The following is a 12,054-nucleotide window of genomic DNA, read 5'->3' as shown; positions in this document are numbered from 1 at the left end:
GGTAAGATAAGGAAGACTGGCAAGGTGTTCTGATGAGGAAGAACAATACAGGACTGCCCTTTTACTTAGCAGTGTATCTTGGAGCTCTTCCATTGTTAATATGTATAGTTTACTAAATTTGTTTTACAATCTACAAAGTTTCTTGGAATGCATGTACTCTATTCTATTTATCTTTTCCTGTATTGACTGACATTTGCTTTATAATTTTCGCCTCTAACTTTCATAGTTTTGGTTTTTACATTGTGGTTTTTAAGGTGCCAGTGAAATATCCATCTGGAGATGTTGGTTATGCTATTGGTGATACAGAACTAAATTGTAGATATAATTTAGAAATTGTGGTGGGTTGAATAGTGTCTGCCAAAAAGTCATGTTCACTCAGAGCCTCAGAATGTGACCTTAATTGGAAATAGGGTCTTTGCAAATGTGATTAGTTAAGATGAGGTCATACTGGATTTGGGTGGACCCTAAATCCAATGACGAGTGTCGTAAGAGGAGAGGACAAACAGAGACACAGAGGGAAGACAGCTATATGAAGACAGAGGCAGAAACTGCAGTGATGCAGCTATCAGCCAAGGATTGCCAGCAACCACCAGAGAGAGGCAAGGAAGGATTCTTCTCTAGAGCCTTCAAAGGGAGCATGGCCCTGCTGATACCTTGATTTTGGACTTCCAGCCTCCTGAACTGTGAGAGAATACATTTCTGTTGTTTTAAGCCAGCCAGTGTGTGGTAATTTGTTAGAGCAGCCCTGGGAAGCTAGTAAGGAATCATCAGTGTGTATTGAAATATTGATAAGCTTGCCTAAGGAAAGAGTATAGATCACGCAAGGGTTGCACTCGCTGACAGTGAGTGCCTACAGTCTAATATAGGGTAATTTAGACAGTCTTATTATGTCTAAGTTGTACTGTAAAAAGAGTAAAACCAGTCAAATGTGATACTTGGTTACCATACAAATTGTTTAGTACCTATTATATTCTACCTAGCTCCTTCATACATTTGTTTACCAACTGAAGGCATTTGAGTTTATGAGCTTTTATTCAAAGAAAGTATGAAAACAGGATGGGGAGTGGGAAGATTAAGCCTTAAGAACATTTAATAGACAGACGGAAAATAATCAGCTCTCAAGGGGATATGAAGAGCAGGAGGTCACAAATAAGAGAGAATGGAAGCCAGATTAAGAGAATGTTTTAAGGAAGGAGTATCAGAAGCTCCTGAAAATCTACAGTGAGTAAGAAAAATACTCATTGGGTTAGGTCTCATAGATGCCAGTGGTGAGGGAAACAAGATCTGTTGGAGTGATATAGTTAGATGTGTGTATTTTAGAAAGATAATGTTACTCTTAATGTAAAGGATGGATGAGAAGACCAAAAGAAAGGAAAAAGAGAATTGGTAAGTAGGTAGTATTGCATTTACCAAGTCAAGAGCTAGTGAAGATTGAAAATGAAAAGGAGATATAGAGGATGTGTGTGTAAGAACTTGGGGATTAAAGGGGAGAATAGTATAAGATGGTTGTAAAGTTCAAACTTGTGTAATTAAGTGGATAATAATATTATTGACACATGAAAGAACAAACTAGTAGAATCTCCGTAAACTGCCCTAGGATCTTAAAGTTGCTAGTTGTTTTGGGTAGGGATGCGGGGAGCCACGTGCATCAGTTAGACTCCCCTTCTGCTATCCCTCACACTGTTATAAGGGTTGAAGAGAGAACTTTCTTACACACGGATTAAGAGTACATACCCTTCTCTGGGTCTTCATTGTGATGGCAAAGAGTAGCTTTGTGAGCCCTAAGGAAGACAGTAACCCTCCTCCATCCTCATCGTTCTTATCACACAAGTTAGGGAACTTACTTGCCCATCTCCCACTAGCCTCCATTTCTCCAGGGACAGCCCCATGTGCTCAGTGTCTGATTGCTCCCCTCTGGCTTCCATGCTGTATCATCTGAAATCAAGAGGGATCCCAGGAGTCCTATGTATCCCTGCCTGCATCTTCCCTTTATCACCAGAAATCAACTGGGGAGCCCAGAACTCTGTGTTGCCCTGAAAAACTCCCTCTCCTTTCCTTCTTCCACCACACTCACAGCTTCACCACCATCTCCCTAGAGAATGCCAGGACTAATGCCATCATGCCTTTGATCCCTGTCCTTGTCGGACCTCACCAGAGCCCCAGGCCTCACAATTCATTCCTGATTTCTGGGACTCTAATCAAATGTCTCTCTCTATGTCCTTTGTTCTGACTGGTCTTCCACCCCTCCTCAATTCCACAACCCTTGGGAATTCACAGTCAGTCATTACTGAAATTGCCTATGTGCACAACCTGTTCTCTCAAAGTTCCTTTATTTTCTTATCTAATCAAAACCTCACTCCTTCCTAAGGAAGCACACTTTCCGTATGCCTCAAGCAGTGGCTTTCTCTGTCTCACTTCCCTTATATGGGTTACTTAGCCTCCTCCTTGCTACTTCTAGACTGTATTTATCATCTAATACTTTTTGAGAAATCACCACAAAACTGAATGGCTTAGAGCCACAATAACTATGTATTATCTCTCACGGTTTCTGTGGGTCAAGAATTTGGGAGTAACTTGGGTGTGGGTTCTTCTACAGTTATGTGCCATATAATGACGTTTCAGTCAGTGGCGGGCCTCATATACAACTGTAGTCCCATAAGGTTAGTACCATACAGCCTAAGTTTGTAGTAGGCTGTACTGCCTAGGTTTGTGTAAGCTCACTCTATGAGGTTCACACAATGCCAAGATCACTTAACAATGCATTTCTCATAACGTACGTATATCCGTCGTCAAATGACACTTGACTGTATTAGATTTCTTTTTCCTGGAAATAATATACCCCTTCTAATGTCATATATTTTCCAGAAATACTGTTCCCCTTTCAATCTAATGTTAAGTAGTAATTTTCAGTCAAAGTAATTTTTCAGTCAAAGTTTTCTTTAGATTATTACTGGGAGAGGATCTTCCTACCTGTTTTCAGGCAAGGAGACATGCTTTTTGTTGTTGTTGTTTTTAAGGTTGCCACCTGAGCTAACATCTGTTGCTAATCTTTTTCTTCTTCTTCTTCTTCTCCCCAAAGCTTCCCAGTGCATAGTTGTATATTCTAGTTGTGAGTGCCTCTTGTTATGCTATGTGGGATGCCGGCTCAGCATGGCCTGATGAGTGGTGCCATGTCTGCGCCCAGGATCTGAACCAGCAAAACCCTGGGCTGCCGAAGCAGAGCACGTGAACTTAACCACTTGGCCGTGGGACTGGCCCCAACATGCTTTTTTCCTGATAGTGTAAGGTGAATTGCAGAGAGCAGTGATGGTACACTAATTGTACTTTTCATTACAAATCCATTGTTTCTTATTCTGCAATAAGTTGACTTTCATCTCCTCCTTTCCAGTGTTATGTTTGTTTTCCAGGTATTTGGTTGGGATATTAGAAGTTGGGAAATTGCTAGTTAATTATCATTTTAAGCTGTAAAATATTCTCATATTGTGTTTTTGAAGATTAGCTATATCTTGGTAGAAGCTTAGTGTGTTTGTTTTTCCTTGTCTTCCCCTAATATTCTCAGTGATGCTTCTCATTTAAGTTTCTGCTCAAATATCACATCCTCAAAGAAGACTTTATGTTAATTAGGACAGAACTGTTCAACCAGTGTGCCATGGATACTTTATGGGTGTTCCTGAAATACTACTTCCTTCATCTCCTGGGTTTTGCCTCAACACAATCACCATCATCTGTTTATTCCAGTGTGATGTTCAAATTTTGCCATACTCCGAGAGTGCTGAGCTGTAAAAGGTTTGAGAAGCATTAAATTAAGATAAAGCCTTAGATGCGAAATACGTTCAGACCCAAAGTAAGAGTGACTTCAACAAGACAGAGGGATATTTCTGTTTCAATCCAGAAGTAGAGCATTAGAGCTGATATGGGAGTTCTCTACCAAAAAGTCTTCCAAGAACCCAGAATCCTTCTATTTTGTTGCTCTATCCTCTGCTTCTCTTGTTTATATGGTCCTAGTTGGCTTACCATCGTGGCCACATTCCAGACAGAGGAGGGATGAAGGGGGTTGGAAAGTGTAGGGGAAAAAGCATACCCCCTCCCTTTAAGCATGTGACCTAGAATTTGCACACGTCATTTCTGCCCACATCCAGTTAGCCAAAACTTAGTCTTGGAGCTGTGCTAGTGGCTGCATGGGAGTCTGAGAATTGCAGTCTTTAATCTGAACCGCTGAATACCCAGCTGAAAGTTGAGTCCTCTGTTACTACAAGGAACAAGGAGAGAATTGATGGGGGTGAGGGAAAAACTAGCTGTTTTATTGGTTAGCACTTTTGCTAAACCCTCTGATTGAAGTAGCACAACCCCATCTCTCTAGCCCTTTACCCTGTGCAGTAAGATCTAGGTATTTCTCTTTTTAGTTGTAACAAAAAAAACCCTACTTACTGTAAACCTTTCATTTAGCAATAATCGTGTCTCAGTTACATTGTAAAGCCTTCAGGAAAACTCAAACCACTGTTTCAAGTCATCTTGGAAATGGACAGAAGGAGCAGTCCAGGGTCCCTAGGACCTGGATAGGCTTCAAGGGCTCTATGAGTCCTGTGCACTTGGAAGTGAAATTGTTTATAGAACTTGGCAGTTAAGAGCATGGTCTCTGGAGGCAGACTGCCTGGGTTTAAATTCCAGCTCTGCCATGTACTCGATTTGCAACTTAGGCAATTTATGTAACTTCCTTGTGCTCAGTTTCCCTATCTGAAACATGAGAATGATAGTGTAATAAGAATAATAATAGTATGCCTACTTCATAGGATTGAGAATAATAGTATACCTACTTGATAGAATTGAGGATAATAGTTTACCTACTTCATAGAATTGCTCTGGGGACTAGTTAATACATTTAAAGCACTTAGCATCTAAAGCTAGTTAATACATTTAAAGCACTTACAATAGTACCTAACAATATTAAGTGCTATATAAATACTAGCATTATTATTATTTATATTCCTGGGGGAAGGTCTGTATCTTCCATCTGATTATCAGTAGGGTCTATTATAAATCTTAATTTAATACCTGAAAGAAACCACTTTCACAGTATGATCTGCATGAAACTTAAACTTTCTCTATTTTAATCAAAAATCATCTGATCCTTCATAGCAAAGAAGTTTATTTAGTGGAATCTACCTCAACAGTATTTTCTTTTAAAGAGTTTTGTTGTTTTCAAGTTTTTAGTTCTGTTGTAGTTTTTAACCTAATAGAAAATTTATGTTTATCTCAATTTTCTTTTCATTGTCACAGTTTTCATAAAATTTAAGCTCTTATTTTCCAGGCTTTAATTTAAAATAAAAATTGATTTGTTTTTCTTTTCAAAACCTCTGTGTAATTAATAGTTCTAGATAAGGCGTTTAAACATCAGCAAGTTGCATATGTAACTCTGCGAGTGATTTGGGAAGCAGGTATGTGTGATTAAGCAATGAATGCTGATTTTTTTTGTTATTACTTGAACCATACCAGTTGAGCCAAATTGAATCATAGTTGAAAATATTACAGCTCTTAAAACAATGAAGAAAAAAGAGCCAATACAGCTGTTCTTTCTCTGGAAATTGACCATTGTGGCTGGAAAAAAATTGTTGCTTTAACATTTTCAGGAATCAATTAATATTGTTCTCTAAAAAATTGCCAAATGTCTTATTTAATAAATTATTTTTTTAGAAAGTCAAGTCCTCAATAAATGTCCAGTATCTCATTACTTATCTGCTATAGTTACATTGAACATGAAAAGTTTTTTCCTTTTAAATTGCTTTTGCTAAATCTTAGAGAAATAATTGGCAAATTGGTTGGTATCAGACCTGGAGCTTAAACACAAAACAGCTGTTGTTGAGAAAATACCATTTTCATAGCATTAATATGCTTTCAATTAACAGACTGGAATGAACAGTTAAACATTACCACTTCCATGTTTAACTACTGTTTGACTCTCTCAATGACTGATTTGCTTTCTCAATAGATTATTTACTTAAACTGAAAGAGGAAGAATTTTATTTAAATAATCCATATTTTTCCCCCATCTGCAGAATGTACTCAACAAAAGTGGGGATTTCCAATGTCCTGCTATTTAAAGGAAGAAAGATGGTGCTGTGGTCGTAATGCCAGAATGTCAGCCTGTTTGGTATGGTTATATTTTTTTCTAGACTAAGAGCTTTATCCAGATGTTGCAGAATTTATTGTTTTTGGCTAATACTATGCATTAAATGCCAAATTTTGCAGAGCATCATCATTAATGCTTTTGTTCATTGCAAATTATGAGAAAAAAATGACTTGCCCTTCCAACATTATCCACTCTACATGCAGTGTGGTAACAATTTATAGTTATACTGAATTCTACATTATGATACTTTATCTTTTACGTATAATTACTTTAATTATCATATAAAATACACCAACTACCAAGTCTCAAACACAGAATTAGTTCAGTGCTTTATCGACAGCTCTGTGGTGTATTTGTGTGTGTTCGTAGCAGATCATTTGGTTTTCTAGTTTTTAATAGAATGGGAAGAATTATTATTAAGCCACTTGGGGTATCAAGTAGCTATCTAGTCAAATACAACCTTGCTTGTTCCTGATGGGCTTGTGTCCTTAGACCTGGAACACTTCTCCCCTGGTCTTCTCTGTTTGTGTTGCTGTGTTTACAAAGGAACAGATGCAAGTTAAACAGTGTAAGTGGTTTTTTATCATTAGAAATTTAAAATATAGTTGATTAAGTAATGTGTTTAATATCCAATCCCAAGATAAATTAGTTACTATTAGGCTGTTATTTATCCACCAGTAACAGCAATATAAAAAATAGGGTACCAGTGTTCTAGATCATATATCCTGGAATTATCTTAGAAATCTATTTATGCTCAAATAATAATTTCCTTTTGTAAGTCCTCTTAAGATACTTTTCTGGGAATTTGTCTTGTTCTTTCATTATGTCTATAAATGATACTTGTTCAAGGTCTTGTTATACTGGCAGGTCATTCTTGGAATGACTTGGTTCCCAGAATGCTGGTAGCCAAGCTTATACCCTCCAGGCAAGAAATTGAACTAGTCTTTTGTAGAGAATCTGACTAGCCTAAGAGAAAACCTAAAGATCTTGGCATCGGGGATTTCACAGTGAAACAGGATACCTCACCTTTACAGCGAGGTCCCGAACTAACAGTCCTCACTCATCAAGACAATGCTTCTAATCAGGTGTATGATACCCCCATTTTAATTATCAACAGACAGCCAAGAATCACTAGATGTCTAAGAAAGCCTAATAGGAAAGAAGAGAGATCAGATCAACAAATAGAAAGACAGCAACCTGGAGGAAATGGATACTACCCAAAATAAAATAACATAAAATAACTATTAATAGCCCTTGAAGAGGTAAAAAAAATATACTGCATCCACAAAACAAGAATGTTTGCTATAAAAATAAACATTCAAAGAACCAAAAAGAAGAGCTTTTGAAAAATAAATTCCAAAATGTAGAATTTGTAGACCATGCTGGACTTAAGAACTTTGCCTGACCAAGTCAGCTTCCCATGAAATGCCCCTCTCCTTAGCTTCGTCCCAGTCCTTGCTCACCTTGACTTCTTTTTTTGATGCTAGAGTAATTGTGGAAAATCTAAGGAACATTTCTTTTGGTGCATCTTGTTTTATTGCCTTTTGTTCTATAACTGACCTTTTCCACAAATGTTCAAAGCTTAAGGAGTTAAAAAAAGAGATCTTTCTGCTGACACTTTCAGATAAATTGTTAAGGGTACTAACCAGAAATAAAATTTAATTAGAATAGTGCAATCTTGTCAGCATACTTCAAGGCTGATAAAACTGTAAAATATTTTAGATTAGTATGAAATGAACACTTGGTATATTTTCTTCATTATTTTTTGGCCAAGAAAAATATTAATGTTTCCAAGAAACCTATCACCTACCTAATTATCTCTTATTATGTAATCAAAATTTATCATTTGTATTTCTAAAATAAACTGATCAGCAGCACATGCCAAAAGTAGTCCTGTGTTACATGATATTTTTATTGACACCAAATAATTTATTATTGAAAACTCCTTTGTTTCTTTGTTCAGTTCAGCCTTTGAGCAAAAGCCAGTAACACAAAAATCTAACCTGAAATGAGCACAACCAGCATGTAAATGAATACTCAGTGTCTTCTTCAATGATAAACTTATTCTGGACCTGTTGGTATTTAACTTAATATTAAAATTATATAATGACTACCACCTGTATTCATAACACTCTGTCTCTAGATGTTCAGTGAAAGTATCCTTCAAGTCAATGAAAAAATTACATTTTTTTCTCCAAACTATTCTGTGAAACAAATTTTCGTGCAATCAACTCGTTTTCCCACAAAATCTTCATGGTGTGAGGGCATGAGAAATAAATCAGAGTTCAAAGAACAAGTTTTAGTTCCTGCTCACCTACTAACAAGCTATGCAACTTGAGGCAAATTACCCTGTCAATAACCTCGTGCATCTGCAAAAATTGCACTTACACAGGATAATCTGTAAATTATCTTTCAGTTTTAAAAGTATATGATTCAGCTATATCTAAAAAGTATTATTTATGAAGACAGAAATCTGAAGCAAATATGAGTATTTTAAATTTGAGTAAGGCGTATATACAGCTCTATTATATTTTACTACTTAATGTTTGAGATATTTTCCAATTAAAATTTTAAAATGAAATTTCAGTTCAAATATTTTAATCTAATTCAGTTATAAAACTATATGTGTGGAAATGTAAAAAAATGAAGGTTTTTTTTACACACTCCAAAAATTGAAAGTTTCAGAAGGCTCTGTTCCATATTTAAATTATAACAAATCTTTTATACATATCTTTCATATATGTTGGATTATGAAATTTATTAGAAATATTAGGAAATATTTTATAAAAGTGTTTTGGATCTTAAATAAATATAAATGTGCAACAAGGGCCAGCCTGGTGGCGTAGTGGTTAGGTTCATGCAGTCCACTTCAGCAGCCCAGGGTTTGCAGGTTCGGATCCTGGGCACAGACCTACATGTGGCTCATCAAGCCAGTCTGTGGTGGGATCCCACATACAAAATAGAGAAAGATTGGCAACAGATGTTAGCTCAGGGCCAATCTTCCTCACCAAAAAAAAGGTAAAACAAGCTATATATAGGATTGTAAAAATATATTACTTTCTCTTCTACCAGGTACTTGGATCATATATGAATTTGAATTTGCAGACCAAAAACATACCTACTTTTCAAAACTAAGTTTTCAACTATAATTGTTCAATATAATCTTGTTTAATAAAAGGTGAAATTATATGTTTATAAAAAATTAGAAGAAAAAAGTTAAAATGTATATAAATGTGTCCATATATATGCATAATAGTAGCTTTGGATTTATTTGATTGTTTTAGCTATAGTAAAAGTAAGCCAAGAATATGTCACTTCATTTCTTTTCTCTTTTCTAATCCCTTCTAAAATTCAAGGAGTGTGTACAATTGGGGTGTGTATGTGTTTGTATACATGACACACATCCATTTTATATCAGCCTTAAATTATACAAATATATCAGTTAACATTCCTTAATGATATTAAGACTTTTAAGTGTGTAAACTTTCATGTTATTAATTAATCTTTTTAATGTCAGTTTTACAAACCCTTATATGAGTGTGTTTATAAACCTTAAAAGATAAGACTAAGTGTATCAGCGTTTCTTTGTCTTATTTTTTTCTCCTTACAGGCGTTGGAGCGGGTTGCAGTTGGCCGAGGGGTAAGTAAGAATGTTAACTCTAATCCAGCTGACGAACAGGATAGCTTTTCTTAAAGTACTCTTCATGCTTGACCTGCTGATGAACTTAAAACTTGATGGATTTTAATAAATAGCACCTCTTCTTGTCACCTCTTCATGTTCAAATTTATATTTTTTCTTTAAGTTTACTTTAAAAGAGAAGAGAACTTTCAGAAAAAGGGAATTGAACTTTTAGGAAAACTTCCACATTATATTCTTGTACTAATGTCTCACTTCTTCATATTATACTAAACAGTCTATAAATATTTCTAAAGAATGCTGTTGTTGTTAGGCTTTTATGGGGCTTACTTCAAGCAAAGATAAACAAGGTATTGCATTCATTTTATTTTTGAACTATAGTCCAAAACATATATTTCAGTTGGCTGTTTTTGAACTTTTTTCTTTATTGACTTCATTAGTCATTAGTTGCAACAGCCAAATGAGTTCGCACATGTAAACAGAAGTTAAATGTATCCCCCAAATATCCCGATAATTGCTTTATCCTCCACTTTATGATTCATGAAACATATTAGGAATTTTTCAAGTTTATTTTTAGGAGTTTAAAGTTTTCACAAGATTTTTCTTATTGAACCTAAATTTTAGAAATTTCTCATTTGCTTCTTTTCAAGGAACATTAATGTGTCACTTTGAATTTTTAAAAATGATAATAGCAATACATATCATTTATACTGAGTGCTTTACTCTGGGCCAGGCACAATGCTAAGCACTTTTTTTTTTAATGTATTAATTGTACCTATTTAAAAACTGATAAAAAATTTTTTATCAGGCATTTTTAAAGGCTTTAGAGCATACTGTTTAAGTGTGTGGGTTTTAGTCTCAAACTGCTAATTTGCATCCTGTCTTCATCAGTTACTGGCTTAGTGACCTTGGACACATCAGAATTTCTTCGTAGCTTAATTTCTTTATCTGTAGAATAGGAATAATAACAATAGTAATGAGAGTAACAGTAATGCCATCCTTGTAAACTTGTTGTGAGGATTAAATGGAGGAAAAATGTAAAATGTGTAAAATAATGTCTAGCACTTAGTAAGTGTTCAGTAAATGTCAACTATTGTTGTTGTTATAGGTAGTTAATAATTACGATCATGAAAATAATAGTGAAGTTTAACACAGGGCTTACCAAAGTACTATTCAGAGTTTTCTTCATCAATTAAAGCACTACATACATGGTCTTATGAGACAAGTACTGTTATTGTCCCACTATATACATAAAGACACTAAGTAATGGACACTGAGATTTGAATCTCTGACTCCGGAGCCCAAGCTCTTAACTACTGTACTCCATATCCACTTAGTGGCTCCCTAGGGGTCTGGAAGAGGAAAGAGCCTTCATGATAATAATGCCCCAGCGAATTTGTATGGTGTTTTTCCATTCCCAAGTGCTTGCTCATGTTTACAGTCAATCTTATGAGTTGGGTATTATCCCAAACTTATATGAGAACGTGATACACAGCTGACGTTTAGTACTGCTGTCTAGCTGCCTTAATTAATTGTAGAGTCCTGACTTCTAGCATAGTGCCCTCTCCACTAGACCTGTACCATGCATGTCTGATATATGAACTCTAAGGGTGTACTGTTTCTGCTCCCTCCCATTGTAAAATGCATTAGTGTTAAGTTGATTTATCACTTGTGAAGGAAAGAAAGTAAACTCTGAGCCACATCCAGTTTATTTCTGGGATAGTCAGGCACAGGCTGCTCGGGAGATGTTGATTCCCTTCCCACTTACCCCCATCTGTATTTACCAGGATGGATAGTCCTAGTTATCCCAGGAATGCACATCTGAAGGCACTTCATAACTCTCTTCCCTTTCTCTTAGGAAACAGCTGTAAAGCTCTTATTTACTTAGGGTAACTTGGGAATGATGATTTATTCTATCCTGTTTGTATTTCTCTATGCATTCCGTTTCTGTATGTTCTCTTGCTTAAAATGCGTTTCTTGATCTTTTTTGTGCTCTTTCTACAATTGGTTAATAACATAAATATACATTTATTTCTAAATAATCTTGATATCATTTTATATAATTTTTCTCAAAGCATGAGAAGAAGAACTTTCTTTGTAGGAGTTTTTTTTTCCTAAGTGAAATTATATAATAAAAAAAATTAATGACACCTCATCCTTGCCCAAGTGTCTGAAAGGCAAAATAATATCATAGCTTGGTACTGGGACGTCAGAGCCAGGCTTCCTCAGTTCATATACCAGCTTGACTATTTTTAGGAGTTTCATATAAAAGTCACATAAAATTAAAGGT

General features: G+C 35.6%; 1 protein-coding gene across 3 annotated transcripts in view; it reads left to right on the top strand.

Moving 5' to 3' along the window:
- Positions 1–12,054, top strand: part of METTL25 (methyltransferase like 25) — a 93,792-nt gene that overhangs the window by 43,806 nt on the left and 37,932 nt on the right. For 2 of the 3 annotated variants that reach the window (XM_046646612.1, XM_046646610.1), the window contains exons 6-8: positions 5,370–5,435; positions 6,054–6,148; positions 9,738–9,767. In XM_046646612.1, coding sequence (XP_046502568.1) covers positions 5,370–5,435; positions 6,054–6,148; positions 9,738–9,767 — 191 coding nt within the window. The remainder of the gene's footprint in view (positions 1–5,369; positions 5,436–6,053; positions 6,149–9,737; positions 9,768–12,054) is intronic. The other variant, XM_046646611.1, reaches the window with a different exon arrangement.

Source organism: Equus quagga, chromosome 19 (assembly GCF_021613505.1).
Source record: "Equus quagga isolate Etosha38 chromosome 19, UCLA_HA_Equagga_1.0, whole genome shotgun sequence".
NCBI lineage: Eukaryota > Metazoa > Chordata > Mammalia > Perissodactyla > Equidae > Equus > Equus quagga.
This window is presented reverse-complemented; position numbering and strand designations above follow the sequence as displayed.